Below are 16099 nucleotides of genomic sequence, written 5' to 3'. Positions count from 1 at the left end.
TGGGAGCCAGTGAAGCTGCTGGAGAACCGGGGTGACGTGATGAAAGGAAGGGGTTCTGGTGATAATACGGGCTGCTGAATTCTGGACCAGTTGCAGTTTATGAAGGAATTTGTTGGGGAGACCATAAAGAAGTGAATTGCAATAGTCGATACGGGAGGTGACGAGGCTGTGGACGAGAATGGCGGCAGTGTGAGGGGTCAGTGAGGGACGGAGACGGTTTATGGAACGTAGATGGAAGTATGCTGACTGAATTAAGTTATTAATGTGAGCCTGAAAAGAAAGTGAGCTGTCGAGAATGACACCCAGACTCTTGACGTGAGGTGAGGGGGAGACTATGGCGCTGTCAATAGTTAAAGAAAAGCTGTCAGATGTTGAGAGGGTGGAGTTAGTGCCAACTAGAAGAAGTTCAGTTTTATTGCCGTTGAGTTTGAGGAAGTTAGAGGTGAACCATGATTTGATTTCAGAGAGGCAGAGTGTAAATACACTCTGCCTGAATCTGTATTTGTCTAAATACAGATTCAGGCAAAACATCTGTCCTGATGATGTTGGATTTCACTGCAGCTTTTGATACTGTGGACCACAACATCCTTCTTGATAGGCTCATAAACTGAGTGGGACCATCAGGCATGGTCCATAGTTGGTTCCAATCTTATCTTGAAGACAGGTTTTATGTTGTTTCTATTGGTGATCACAAATCAAAGCTGATCCCCATGACATGTGGAGTCCCCAAAGATACCCGATTCATCTGGATAAATAAAGGTTAACAAACAAGATATGGGTCACGATCACCCCTACAGATACACAGTAGGGCCTTCCTTTGTTCTCTTCCTTTGGGTGGGGGTTCAAGGGGGATAGAGTGTGGGGGCCTCTGCTGAGCAGGACACATTCCTGGGACTGCTTTGGGATGAGCCACTGTGACGGTCTCCTCATTTTGATATCGCAATATTGAAATGAAACCCTTTTGATTGAATCATGGACTGCTTTCTCATTGCTTTATTAGGTCTTAAAACTTCCTCTACAAAACTCTAAGAGCAGCATTCTGAATAAGCCACAGTTGCTTCACAGCTTTTTTGGGGAGAACAGCCAAAACACCACTGCAATAGTCCAGCCTGCTGCCGGAGATGAACGTATGAATGAGTTTCTCTAGGTCCTGTTTGGACATGAGACCTCTGAGTCTCGCCTTCTGATGAAGATGATAAAACGCTGATCTAGTTACGGCTTTAATGTGAACAGTGAAGCTCAGGTCTGAATCAGTTATGTGACCAATATTTCTAACCTGGGTCTTTGTCTTTATTCCTCTGGAGCCAAGCTGAGCAATAACCTCCATCCTATCCTACTTATTTCCAGAGACATTAACTTCAGTCTTGTCTTTGTTTAACTGGAGGACGTTTGACTGCATCCAATCCATAACTGGCTTCAAACACTGACAGAGAGAGTCTAGGGGACCACAGTCACTAGGTGAAAGAGCTAGGTAGATCTGGGTGTCATCTGCATAACTATGATAGGTAATATTGTTATTGTGTATGACCTGACCCAGGGGGAGCATGTAGACATTGAAGAGCAGTGGTCTAATAATTGAGCCTTGGGGGACCCCACATGTCATGGTGATCACCAATAGAAACAACATAACCCCTGTCTTCAAGATAAGATTGGAACCAACTATGGAATGTACCTGATGGTCTCACTCAGTTTATGAGCCTATCAAGAAGGATGTTGTGGTCCACACGCCACACTCGAATACAAGCCGCGGCGCAGCAGCCACATGCAGGTCTCCAGCGTACAGCGCATGTACGGCCATAACATAACATAATTAGACAGAAAGACGCTACACAAAGGTTTTTCGTTGTTGTTTTAATTCAACAAAATGAATTTTAAACACGGCTGAACATGCCTCCAAGTTTAGAAAAGAGAACAGCACTGATAGCATTCAAATTTCTGGATGGTTATAAACTAAATACAGCACTGACATGTTATTACCGGTAATTTGCATGTTTAGAAGGAAAGAACAGCGCTGACACAGCATTAATAAGCCCTGGATGATTAGAAAATACAAACTGCACACAAAATATGCCTGGTTAGTAAATAAAACACACTTGCCTACCTGAAAAAGTCAGTCACTCTCATCTTCCTCTTGCGCACTAAAGCCATTAAAGTCCTCTTCTTCAGTGTCGGAGTTGAACAGCCTCAGAAGAGCTTCGTCACATACCTCTTCTGCGGCGATGTCAGTGTCGCTGTCCGTGTTGCTGTCATCATCCCCGGGTGAAGCTGTCTTGAATGAGTTCTTCCCGCTGCCGTCTCCAGCGCCGAACCATGGATTCATTCATGCCAAGCTTACACTGTTTCCCTCCTTTACTGCCAGATCCATGGCCTTCAACTTAAATGCGGCAACATATGAACTCATACGTGTAGTTACCATGATGAGGGGGAATGGATTTGAAACAAATTCTTCGTCGTGCCGGCTGCTTGCATGTGCTAAATTAAAACGAGCACTTTCTTCGATTTCCACTTTTGACTTCCACCTGTTTCACTTTCTGCTAAAGCGCCCCCTGGCAGGTGAAGGAAAATCTTCAGTAAAGCCGCACCTCATTATAAGCCGCATGGTTCAAAGGGTGGGAAAAAGGTAGCGGCTTATAGTCCGGAAAATACGGTAAGCACAGATTGATCAAAACATTTCATTCAACCATATTGTTCATTTAATTTCATTTCATGATTAATTAACTTATATGAGCTGAAAATGTTCACTTTTATTCAGAGGCAGGAGGAAACCTGTAGAAGCGATAAGGGGAAACTTGAGGCCTTGAAACGGGAAGTTTGTTGACAATATGTTATCCTGTGTTGAAAGCTGCGGAGGCCTGGACTCCAGCTGATAGAATAGCAGGATCCAGCAGATTAAAGGCACTAGATGTAGACTTGTGTCTCCGTATGACCGGATACTGAAGAGGTCAAACTGTAGATGAGAAACTGACCATTTCTGGACGCTACAATCAGAATCAGAATGAATTTTATTGCCAGCGCTCCTTTCAGAGCGTAGGAACTTGACTCCATAGTACAACCTGACTAAGGTTACACACACACACATATAGACAAGACAGATACAGGCAGACCATGGGAGCAGCCATGACGGCGCTCCTTTGTAGATGAGTAAGGGAATACATGAGGGAAGTTCAGGGAGGGAGAAAAAAGTCATTAACAGGGTTACACCAGCAGGGTGTAGCGCTCCAATGCAAAAAAAAACACCCGACATGTAAGCAACAAACGTCACAGTTCACAACATGAGACCCGGTAGGTAGGGGGGAGGGGCTGGGATCCTGGTTCCTCAGCGGGGGCGGCCTGTGTGGCGCTCAACCAGCTGGCTCTGCAGGTGGGAGGGAGGTCATGGGGAGGCACAGAAAGCAGTGAGTCCTTAGCTTGATGACCTCGGTGGAGACCACAATCTGAAGGCGGGGGGTGGGGGTGGGGGGTGGGGGGGGAGGTGGATAGAGATTCACAGCATATGTCTGCATTCCTTCCAGCGTGGGGGTTTTGCATGCAACTCCAAGGCTGCTTATGGCGTCAGATTCGATAACAGAACTTTGTTTGGGTCAGACAGAGATAATTTTTCCTCTGTGCATTAAAGTCTGTATTGATCATTCAAGTCCTCCAGTGAAGCCAATTCAGTGATTAAACATCTCCACACCGTCCGGTGACCCTTTCCGAGATGTTATCAATCCTGCGCGCTAACACCGGTAATGCAGCTAAGACATTGTCCAGCTTGCGATTCACCTCGAGCAACGTCCCAGTCTGTGAGGTATCCACAAGGACGGTGCCGTCCATGGTTGCGGGTTGCCCTCCAATCGCTCCCGTCATCCCAATTTTACGGAAAGCCAGATATCATCCCACTCCAATCAGAAGAAATCCAACGATCATCAGGCCAAATATCCACATATCTTCGACGTCCTCAATGGACAGCTGAGAGAGACAGATGATATTCCACTTTTTCCAGGAATCAAACATATATCCCGCTGCATGTGTCCCCTGAGGACAAGCGTGAGCCCCCTCCTCCGTCCTCATTGTAGAAAAAATCTTATCAATCGCGTTGAATGACCAATTAATTAAGTCCATGTTGAAAAATGCTGAAAAAAGGTGATTGCAGAGGAAATGCAGAGAAGCGCTCTGTAGGCAGACGGGACAAAAAGAGCCTTGGGAAAACACAGATAAGGGAGGAAAAGGCAGAAGCGTCTCAGAATGTAGTTAAAAGTATTTAGCTTGTCCAAAATGCTGCAGCTAGAGTTCTGATGAGAATTAAAAAGAGAGATCATATCTCTCCTGCCTTAGCTTCCCTGCATTGGCTGCCTGCTAAATTCAGAATAGATTTTAAGATCCTCCTTCTCACATATAAAGCTCTTAATAATCAAGCTCCATCATACATCAGTGATCTGATTGTTCCATAAGTTCTTAACAGAGAACTTCGCTCTCAGACTGCAGGTATACTGGTGGTTCCCAGAATATCTAAAAATAGGATGGGAGGCAGATCTTTTAGCTATCAGGCTCCTCTCTTGTGGAACCAGCTCCCAGCTTTAGTCCATGAGGCAGACACCTTGTCTACTTTTAAGACTAGGCTTAAAACATTTTTATTTGATAGGGTCTATGGTTAAAATCTGATGTTAGCCCAGATCTGGATGAGTGGGGGAGTAGAGGGAGGTGGAGTGTACAGTGGGGAATACAGTCAGTAAAGACGAATCTCTCTTGCCCTGCCTCCATCTAAAAGGCTAGGTTATCCAGTTATTTATGTCTTATTAAATAGAATATTTACTAAGAAATCACAATGTAGCCATAGAAATATGTGGTGTTTGTGTCTGCTCTGTCTTTTTCATCCCCAGAGAGTCATGGCATACGGCTATTTATACTGAGCCAGGATCCTCTGAAGGTTTATTCCTGTTAAGAGGGAGTTTTCCCCTCCACTGTCGCTACATACTTGTTTAGTATAAGGCTTGATGTAGAAACTGGCGCCCTTCAGTGACTCGACGCAATTTGCTGGAAACTGACTGACTGGCTTAGTGAACTGAACTGCACTGGAATGTTTACTTTGTAAAGTGCCTTGAGATGACTATTGTCGTGATTTGGTGCTTTATATATAAACAGAATTTAATTGAATGAGCCATCGTTTTCACACATAGATTGGCCACCAGAGTCCAGACCTTTACCCCACTGAGTATCTTTGGCATATGCTGGAGAAGGCTTTGTGCAGCGGTCAGATTCTACCATCATCAATGTAAGATCTTGGTGAAAATTAATGCAACACTGGATGGAAATAAATCTTGCGACATTGCAGAAGCTCATTGAAATAATGCCACAGTGAATGTATGCTGTGATCAAAGCCAAAGGCAGTCAAATAAAATATTAGTGTTTTTTGGTGACGATTTTTTTTTTTTTGCCATGCAGTGCATTTGAGTCCAAGGTCTGATCATAGATGGTCAGGAAGGGAAAAATAAAGCTGTGGTGGGACCCTCTAACCAGAAGCCAACTTGAGCCAAAAGATGACACATTACAGAGGATGAGGCCCATTTCCTTGTTTATTGGTTATTTATAACTGTACATACATCAACATGTTGTTACCCCCCCCCCCCCCCCCCCACACACACACACACACACACACACGATCATATAAAAAGGCCTTATACTCTGTGCAGATTCCATTCACAGTCATATCTATGAAGTACGTTTGCATCTGGCATAAACTGTGCACGCACACACACACACACCATTAAAAAAAGCCCCGTGCCTTGATTTACAAAAACAATCAGGAGTAGAAAAGTGAAGGATGAACAGATGAGTTGTTTTTCCCCGTCAAACTAACACTACACCTGCGTGTGTGGGTCTGTGATGTGTGTGTGCTTCCCCTGTAATCTGAACACAAAGATCACACACTTTATAATTAGTCATTTTTCAAATGCATAATTGTACAATTATTCAAGTAGCGTGTGGCCTCTGTTGTTTATGACACCCTGGTGTAACTTTGGATCATACCTGACAATAAGACTAGTTTTTATGCTACATTTTGTAGATAATCTCCCCTGAGAGCCAGCCGTGCGATCACCAGAGCTGGGTGAGCTGAAACAAGATGGGTGTGTTTAATACGCTGATTTGGATCGGGATGTTTGAACACTGGCGTGAAAACGGCTCAAACACTGAAAGCAGACCAGACTCATGAAAGTAGTCTGTCAATCTCACCTTTTCTCTTAGCTTCAAGAAAATGTTAATAAAAATGAAATGTACTTTATTTATACCAGGGAATTACAAAAAAAATTAATATTTGGCACAGACTGTTAGCCAGGTAAACGTTAAACAGAAATTATAACTTATTTTACTTGAGATTTGAAGGATTTGCCTGTAATTTTCCTTTAAAAAAAAAAAAAAACAATTAAAAGTATTCACATGACTTTTTCATGCATACACTGTCCATTAGTTCTTTTCTTCCATATTCATGACCGGGGAAAACCAAGCTTTTATAATCATTCTTCATAACTTAACCTTCGTAGTTTTCCTCGACTTTAACGTAAACCAGGGTAAGCACTTGGGACAAACGGCTCATGGTGTGAAGAACGAAGCAGTCATCTGTTTCCGTGTTGACACATGACCACAAATTTAAAATAAACAAATTAACTTTGCAAAAACAAACTATATGTTTACAAAAAGTAGCTTTGGCGGAGGGCACGTCGAAGACAAAGCTCTGCTCTAGTGTTCCACTTTGTGTCCGATCTTTCCGTTTCAACTTACATTTTTTCCACACACTCTCACACACACTTTCTTCTACAGGAACCAGCTGACTCTCCTTCACCAATATGGTAAACAAGTCCTGATACCCCCCCAAAAAAGAGGAAAAAGCCAAAAAAAGTCTTTTTCTCCGTCACCACTGACCATTTTTTACACTTCCAACCGTCACCTGGACACACAAAGCTAAAATCAAAAGTAAACTGTGCATAACAGACATTCACGCTATGAACAGTGTAGTCAGACTGTGATTGTCACGGGTGGTGCATGGAGCCGAGATGTCTGATGGTCACAGCCCCAACGTCCTGCTGCGGGACTGAACATGTTGATTTTGATGAACTTCGATGTTCCACCTCTGAGATCGAGGGCACTGATCCAACAGCTGGAAACACCGAGCTGTGTTATTTTCAGGTGAAGCTGACGGTGCCGAGTGTGTGACGTATTAAAGAGTCCGATCATGGTCCGACTGTGCCATGTGCTTAAGTTAGGAACCATAAAAAGTGTCGAAACTCCAGTTTTTGTACCGTCTTCCGATAAAGTTTTAAATCCACATCACTGCCCAAGGCCGGTTCTCCTCAAACAGGTCAGCAGAACTCCAGTTGGAGCACAAGGTCAAAGTTCAATGGCAAATTCCTTCAAAAGCAAGTGTGAGTGCTGGGTTTGTAAACAAGGATGCAGAGAGCACATGTCTGAGGGCAAAGGTCAAAGAGGAAAAAAGTAAACACAAATACTGGAGTATTTCAGGGGTAGTAATTTCTCAGGAGCTTTACAGCCTTTGTAGTTTAGTGACAACGCATGACAGCAGGGGGCGCTCTGGCCCTTCTGTGGTTAGATTAGTCCGGTTTGAAGATGGGGATCTTGGGTAGGAACTCTATTAGGATCACCTACATGTGGGAAAACAAACAGGTGTTCAGTCACGGGTCTTAGACAAAGACCTCAATGGTGAAAATGTGACTTTTTTATTTGTGGGGGAGAAATTTCTTCTAAATTGTTTAACAGACTAGGGCTTTGCGAAATGCCAGTTATGACAGACACACACTGCTTAGACCTCCAGGCTTCCATAGCTGCTCTGCAACACCGACTGACCATGCTTTTTGTTCTTGTGAAAATACATTTGATTAGATCTGGTCTACATGCATTTTAAACCAATATCTGAATTTTACAACAGCTTATTTCTAATTAGGGCTGCCAAAGATGATTATTTTGATAGTTGATTAATCACCAGTTATTTTTCCCATTAGTCAACTAATCGGATCATGGGTACACCGTAGCTTTTAGCACTAGCATGCATCTACTCTAACACAACCATTATTAGCTTCTAGCTTGAAGTGTTATAATAATAATAATAATAATAATAATAATAATAATAATAATAATAAAGACAATTAAGATGATGGCTTTTGATGAGCTTTGCAACATGTAAAAATAAAGGAAACGTTAATGTTCCAGCTATCAATAAAAGTAAGTAGCTCACTGTTGGTGTTAGCAGCTAACTAGCAAATTAGCTCTTTGTCGTCGGCCACAGCGTGCTTCCTTTGAAGATTGCTTGTGAATCGCCATCGCACTGCCATGGAAGGCAGGTTCGACCTGGCAGATTCTGCACATGCTTCTCTTGAATTGTTATAAAATGCTCCCAAACGTTCGCGCTCGGTGGCCGACTTCGCCATGACTGTTTGGGACTCTCCGGTGACGCCATGGATGACCCCTTATAGCAGTACTGTGCATGTGTGTCGAGGGCTGAAAGGCACATTTAGAACTAACTCACCCACAAATAAAGCCCAAACGAACATATACTCACATATTCCATCATGTTATTGGTTTCACACTTCCTTTTGCTAAGTTTCCAATGTAAACACAACTGTAACCAGAACAGAATGATGATTAGGGGTTTGGTAACACATCCTACAAAAGGTCCACGTTAATCCAAACATAATCGTTAGCAACGCACCTTGTGGTAAAGTCTGTTGTTTTCCCACTCCAAAAGTTTCTCCATCGATCGTCTCGTCTGAAAGACAAAAGTGATGTCAGCAATGATGTCATCATCAAAAAGCTTCCATCTGCGGTATCTGATGGTGGAGGGGCTGCAGGAAATGCAGCATGGCTTGTCCTGTGGTGAGAGGGAGTGGATTGTGCCGGTTCTCACCCTCTTGCTGAGACAAATGACAGGCCAGAGGCTGAAGCCCAGGGTGCAGCAGCAGCAGAGACAACCACACAGGAGCCAGCGCACGTTTACGGGAAGAGTCTTCCTCAGGCAGCTGTTTACTCGGTTGATGCTGGCTTTGAACTCCTCTGGCGCCACCTTCCAGAAGACCAGTCACAAAAGAGTTAACCAGTGTTCTGCGTTCTTCAAAACAAACATTGATTGCAACCGACAAACTTCTGGAGTCACTCTCATCCAACATGATCACTGCAGCTCATCGTTAGGCCCTAAAACTATAAATACATGTATTAACTGAGCTACCCTGTCACAAACATCAGCCGAGGAATGTCTCAAATCTCATCACCCATAACAACTGCGGCGTCTGAGCAGAGAGTTAGAAGGCAGACTCTAATCTGATTTAACGGATCAAATCGCATTTTGTTTTCAGGCTATGTGTTAGAAAATAATCTGCGGAATGCTTTCAAAGACTGTGTACTTAATCTTTTCTAGGAAGAAATGTTAAATCCCTTAAGCAAGAGGTCCAACCACAGGGGTCATGACCTTTTAAATCCAGTTGATTATGAGTGAGGAAAAAGTAGGATGTCAGCTTATTGGCTAAAGTAGCCTTAAAAAAAAGAAACACAAAAGATAAACTACAGAAAGTTTAAGGTCCTTGTAGTTGAGTTAGCAAACAGGGATGAGGTGGAGCAGGTGTCAGAGTGGTGCTGAGTCAACAGCTCCAAAACAAAAGGAGCTTTTCATCGACTTCAGAAAGAACAAGGCTGAGATCCAGCCACTCATCATCTGTGGGGCCTGCGTGTCGTGTGTGCCACGGTTCAGCTGGATGAGGACCTGAAAGGAAGCGCCACCATCAAGGAGGTGCTGAAGAAAGCGCAGCAGAGATTGCATCTTCTGAGGAACCCAGTGGAAGAACCGTCTCCCATAAACCTGATGCTGGTTTTTAATCAGTGATCTATCGAGCGTGTGCTGATATTTGGAGTGTGTTTGTGTGTGTGTGTGGGGGGGTTAACAAGAGGGGAGCACTCCATGTGCTAATCAGGATGGCAGAAGATGGCTGCTCCCTCCCAACTTTGGAGCAAATCCACACATCCTGACGTAAGGAGGCAGAGCATATCTCCGAAGACTCATCAGGCAAGATATCGAGTAGAAAGACAACCAGAACAAACCTCCTTAGAAAGGAGCAACCATGGCCCCTAATTCCCAACTAAACCTCCTCGTATCCTTTTCCCAGTGACCGAACCAGTGCCATTCACTTCCATAAGTCTACTTCTCATCTATGATCTGGATATATAAAGTTTTTTTTTCTTCTTACTGGTCTTATGAGTCCCGTCTTTCTAGCTTGCATGGCTCCCACTGAGTCAACGACACCTTCTAATTCTGTTTTTCTTTTCTACAAAGTGATGATAAAGGTTTAATTTGACCTCTTTCGCAGTTTAATGCAGAAAATCAAAGCAAGGCGCTGAGAGAACTGGATAGGAACCTCAGGGTCGTAGAGAACGTTCATGTGAGCGGGCTTAAGACTCACCTTTTCACCATAGCTTTTAATCGATATCTGTTTTTAGCTGAATTGCTTGTTTTATTTTTATATTTTAGTTTTATTAGACATTTATGTCTTAGAGTTTTACTATCTTTTAGTCACTTTATTAGTTATTTTACTATCCATATTAGCTTTTATTCTTTTTTATGTTACTTATCTGTTCGTGCCAGCGTTTTCCTCTGTGGGGCCCTCTGCCTCGGGGGTGGTGGTCGACTGTGGCGGCCTGGGTGCACCTCTGGGAGTTTTTAGACGGATGTGGGGGTTTTCGCCCTACCTCCCTGGGAGTCTGGCTGGTGCCTTTGCTGCTGCCGTCGATCGACTACTACCGAGGCAGATGGCTCACCTGACGGCGTGTCATTCGTTACCTAACCCATCTGAACTCGGCCTAGTGTTTACTTATATTTTATTTATTTATTTAATTATTTTAAGTTTTGTGTGTGTGTGCATGAGTGTATTTGTTGTTCGTGTGTGTGTGCATGTTCCTTAGGAAATGGGTTGTGGGATTTATTTTTGGGGGGGGGGGCAACGGTCATAATTATTTTTATATTTTTGGGGAAATGATGGGATTATGGGTTATATGAGGCGATTTTAACCTGTAACGCACTTTGAGCTGCATTGTTTGTATATTAAAAGTGCTATACAAATAAAGCTTGATTGATTGATAGGAAGGGCAAAGGGAGATGCAGGAAGAGGGCCTGATGGCTCACTCACCTTTCCTGTAAGCGCTGAAGGAAATTCTGATTCAAATTTGTTGCTGAGTCCAAATCTGTGTAATAAAAGGAAACAAAACATGTTATTTTAACTATTAGGGATGAATGTTGGTAAAATGCTGGCGACACGTTACGTATCACAATACAGAGTAGACAATACAATGTATCACGATATATTGTGATACATTCAGTCAAACTTAATGAGTGTTTTTTTTACTGAATTTATTGTAATATTCAATTAAATGTCCGAACTGATACTTAAACATGCTTAACATGACTCCTCAAGACCCAGCTCTTCAGAAAAAATCTTCTAAACTAGGACCCCCCCCCTCCCCCTGCACTCATCCCCCACTCTACTGTCCACTCCTTGTTCACTTCCCTTTATGATTCATCATGCTGCCTCACTGCCACCTAGGATTGACTGATTACGCCAGGGACACACCGGCCGCCGAAGTGCCGGGAAACTAAGCGCTCACGAAATTCGGCCGCTGCTCGCTACTCCTCAGTTCAGACCAGACGCTTGTTTCTCCGCTCCGGTCGAGGCGCGCCTCGTAGTTTTTCTTTTAACCACTTGGTGTCCTCCATTTCCTCTCCGCCTTTTCTCTGCTCTTTTCCTCTACACCCCCCTCCCCCTTGCCGTTTGTGTGTGTGTTTGTACGCGTGTGTGTGAACCTATGGTGTGACCCAGTTGTTAATAGCTGGCCTACGACTTTCTGCCTCTCTGTCCTGTTTGCTCCGGTTGAGAGACACCCAAAACCACACCCCCTTCACGTGGTCACACACACACAAGTTCGCTCTGTGTGTGTGTGTGTGTGTGTGTGTGTGTGTGTGTGTGTGTGTGGTTTTTATGCAGCGTCTGTTTACGAACACATTTGAATATTGTGGAATTGTATTTTGAAATGCTTTATTTTGTTAAATTTACCGGCCTGCCTCTTATGTCTAGGTTTGACTTCCTGCCAGAATTGACGCGGTTCACCCGCGGCTTGCGAAAAAAATAGAGCAGACGCCGAAACGATCGCTGCACGGCGCAGGCTGGAGCGCAGACGTGCGCGGGAACGTGCCGGGGCGCTTCAGCGGCCCATGTGGTCTATAGAATAGGATAACAAGGGCGCCGAATGAAGGCGGTCCCCTTTTCGCGGCTCTTCGGCAGCCGGTGTGTCCCCGGCGTCAGTCGCTTAGGAAAAAAGTGTCTGCTAAACACATAAACATGAGGTATATGAACCACAATAGAGAGATTTCCATTTCCATGGTGGAAACAAAACCCATTGCACATTGCTGCCAACTAGTGGTTGGCGTTTGAACTGCACCAAAAGAAAAGAAAATACACAAATGTTTGCAAGTAAATTCTTCCAAAAGTTAGATACATGGCTTTTGAATATCACTGTAATGTCAAAAGAAAAAATATCACGATATACGTGAAAATCCAGCACCGAGTTTATTTTTCTCAATTTAGGTTTTATGATTCAGTAGCTTACTTTTAACACCTTTCACAATCTTGTAGCGTCTTTGGTTTTATTTGTGCCATTTCAAATGTTTTTTATCATTCATCGCATTAATTTTTATTTTTGATAGTGCAGTTAACTGCTCTCTTATTCTATTGTTTTTAGTAGGAATATTTATCCCTGATTATTTATGCTATGTTTTTATGTATTTTACCTGATTTTCATGCTTTCATTGTGCTTTGTTGATTTGTTCAAGCATTTGGCTCTTTTCTGTACAGCAGGTTGGTTAGCTGCCATGCTATTTTGAAATGGTGCTTTATAAATAAATTGGTATGGTATGGCATTGTTATATCGATATTTTCTTACATCCCTTTTAAAGCTGCTTTCTGGAGTTTTCCGCTTTCAGAAATGATGTATGATTTTTCAGAAATCCATAAAAGCGGTTGTCTCATCATGTACTGTGATAAAATGTAAGCAATGTGTCTTTTATTTATTTATTTATCTTTGCCAAGCACGCCCCCTGCCCCGCAGAGCTCCGTGCAATAGGAAACTGAGTGCCGATCAGAACTAACCAACAGCGTTAGACTACCTCTTACTTGCATCAAATTTAAGGAATACCTCGGCTGATGCAGAGATGATGAACTTTCCATGGACAAGTAAGTCTCTAAAATATAAATATATGAGAACACAACATGACATGAGAATAATACTCGTAAAACAACGTGTTTTAGATCTGTTTGTCGGCTACAGATGCACATTTATACGTGAAGTTGCGATCTTAAACAGAGCAACAGATTTTTTTGTGTGATATGCTTGTGAGCCACTAGATGGAGCCATCGGATAAGAGAAATACTCCGGAAAGAAGTTTTACGAGTTAAACTGAAAACCTACAGATAAAGTGAAATAAGCTCAACACGGCATAGCTGATCATACGATTACGGTTTAGTTTGCTTTAAACAGCAGGATGAAGGTTCATGTGATTCTAAATTTGTAACTAAAAGAGAAAATGACAAGAACAAGATCAGCTGATTCACAAACCAGTTCACAGCATAGCCTCTGCTTTTATACAATATGTAAACATAACAGAGATTATGTTAGGGATTATATAACTGAAATATTGTGATATTCTGTTTTATGATACTGAATCAATAATTAAATGCTGTGTATCGATTTCTACTGAGAATTTACATGCAAACATTTACTGTAATTTGTTTGTGTGGCGTAGTTCACTCCGTCTGCTAGGTGGCAGCAGTTTTTAACCGCCTACATTCTGATGGAACAAGATGTTGCGATAACACTGGATGTGTCTTGGGTGAGTTTTCTACTTAAATTCAGTCTTGATCTGGCTTTTAGTACCGCATTATGTTGTTTCTGGTGGTGTGAAGTATATTCTTTTGCCACATTCGATACACAGCTGATCTCTTCATTTAAACAGGAACAAAACAAGCAGACAAGTTATCTTTTCTCCATCTCGGGTTATTGCAATCTTTGTTCAGATGTTTAACTTCACTTATTTACAAGTTTTTCTTTTCATACAGTGTTGCATTATTTTTCCACCAAGACCTTGAGAGTCCAACCGCTGCACAAAGCCTTTTCTGGCATACCCCAGAGACTCAGTGATGTTATAGTCTGGGCTCTGCGGTGGACGATCCATGTGTCTCGTGCTCCCTGAACCACTCTTCCACAGTTTGAGACTGATGGCTCCTGGCACTGTTATCTGGGAACATGCCATCAGGGAAGAAAAACCCCACTGATGGATTAATCTGATTATTCAGTAAGTTCAGCAGACCTCATTCTTGGGGCACATGATGTTGCTGAACCTAGGCCTGACCAACTGCACTGATTCTAGATCTGAAATCCAGAGGGCGGCTTATTTTTGGACAAAAAAGTTGGCAGCAAATTGGTGAAAAGGCACCTTAAAGTAACCTTGAGACCACTTCAAAAAGCCTGGAGATACTGACTATACATCTAGAAAGGGTTGGCAGAATGTTTAAGATATTTGAAAGAAAATAAATAATTTAGGCCAGGTTTTAAACTCTTGCAGCATAAAAAGGTACATTTTAGATGCTTCAGAATATCTACACCAAGAAGATGGAGCAGCTTGGGTGAACAGTATCATCTAGTATTTTTTATGTGTAAACCGTCTAAACTCGAAAAAGTCTGACCGGAAGAGACAAGATTCGGGAAACTGAGTCCAGCTGTTACATATGAGGAATGAAACGGACGTTAGTAAATATAGTTAACCACAGTAACTTTGTTTTTATAATTAAAAAACAATGCTGAATGCTCGACAAAGAGTGCCGTTGGTATCAACAGCGGGCTGACTTGTCAGTGGCTAAAATAACACAATTATTATGGTGAATTCACGATGAGAAAACAAAACAAACTCTTCACCGCCGTCCTCTAACTGCTCACTGTAGCCAGTTGTTAGCAGCTAGCTAACTCGGCTAAGTCACCAGCTAGTCCGCAAGTTTCCCCTCACACCCCGACAAGTTGTCTTTTACCGGGAACGATCCCCGCCAGTCCCGCCGGTAGCTTACACAGTAGCGTGGCCGGAGCCTCGCACCACCACCGGGTCCGGAGCATACTTGAGGAGCTGCTCTTCCGCGGCCCTGTCCTCGTCCTCTTCTTCTTCCTCCTCTTCGTAGATCTCATCAAAGTCCTCCATCATCTCCCGACTCGATCTCACCCCGGTAAAGACACCGGGAGAGAAACGACACCGAGAACCACGGAAACCTCTCAGAGAAACGCGCACTGAACAGAGAGGATGACCACAAAAATATCAAGTAGCTCCCATCGCTGTCCGAGGCGAGCTACTAACAAAACATCAACATCCGCCGCAGTAGCTGTACGACACCGGAAGTGGGACCGACGTCCTTACGTCTTTTTGTTTGTAGTTTCTATCATAGTCACTCAAATAAATTGTTACTTAGTTTTTGTTTCCTTTTTCTGAATTTGACACACACACACACATAAAGAAAAAAAAATTATTAATGAATATAACCATATTCGCCTGAATCCAGACTAACAGAAATAAAGAGCTTAAAAATAAATAAACATGGCAAAAAATATATCATAATAAATAAGGCAAGGGGAAAAAATGGTAAAAATAGAATAAAATCACATTTTCATTTTGGTTTTCTACTCTTAAAAATTCTATTCGTCTTTTGTTCCTTTTTTATTTCATTTGTTAAAAACATGTTTACCTCATTCTCATTTCTTTCTTGGTGATAGTTGTACTTGTTTTTTGGAAATTCACTTTCGGATGTTTTTTTATAGATATAATATATTTGATTAGAAATTACACACGCCTGCTGATAAAACGTTATAACTAAATTAGTTTATTCAATATTACCTACTACTCCTTGAACCGTCACCTTATCGTGGTGGAGGAGTTTCAGTGCCCTAATGATCCTAGGAGCTATGTTGTCTGTGGCACTTTGTGCCCCTGGTAGGGTCTCCCATGACAAATTGGTCTTAGGTGAAGGGTGAGACAAAG

The 16099-nt window shown here is 42.7% G+C and overlaps 1 protein-coding gene across 1 annotated transcript; it reads right to left on the bottom strand.

The window, feature by feature from the left end:
* Window positions 1-6379: 6379 nt before the first annotated feature.
* chic2 (cysteine-rich hydrophobic domain 2) lies at window positions 6380-15468 on the bottom strand. Its single transcript, XM_015954235.3, has 6 exons — window positions 15141-15468; window positions 11160-11214; window positions 8894-9049; window positions 8699-8755; window positions 8549-8608; window positions 6380-7634 (listed from the first exon to the last, which is right to left on the bottom strand). Exons 1-6 carry the CDS (start codon window positions 15269-15271, stop codon window positions 7584-7586), a joined length of 510 nt encoding a protein of 169 aa, XP_015809721.1. The 5' UTR covers window positions 15272-15468; the 3' UTR covers window positions 6380-7583.
* Between the last annotated feature and the right edge of the window lie 631 nt (window positions 15469-16099).

Source organism: Nothobranchius furzeri, chromosome 7 (assembly GCF_043380555.1).
Source record: "Nothobranchius furzeri strain GRZ-AD chromosome 7, NfurGRZ-RIMD1, whole genome shotgun sequence".
Classification (NCBI taxonomy): Eukaryota; Metazoa; Chordata; class Actinopteri; order Cyprinodontiformes; family Nothobranchiidae; genus Nothobranchius; species Nothobranchius furzeri.
The sequence above is the reverse complement of the archived record's forward strand: the minus strand, read 5'-3'. Positions and strand labels throughout refer to the sequence as shown.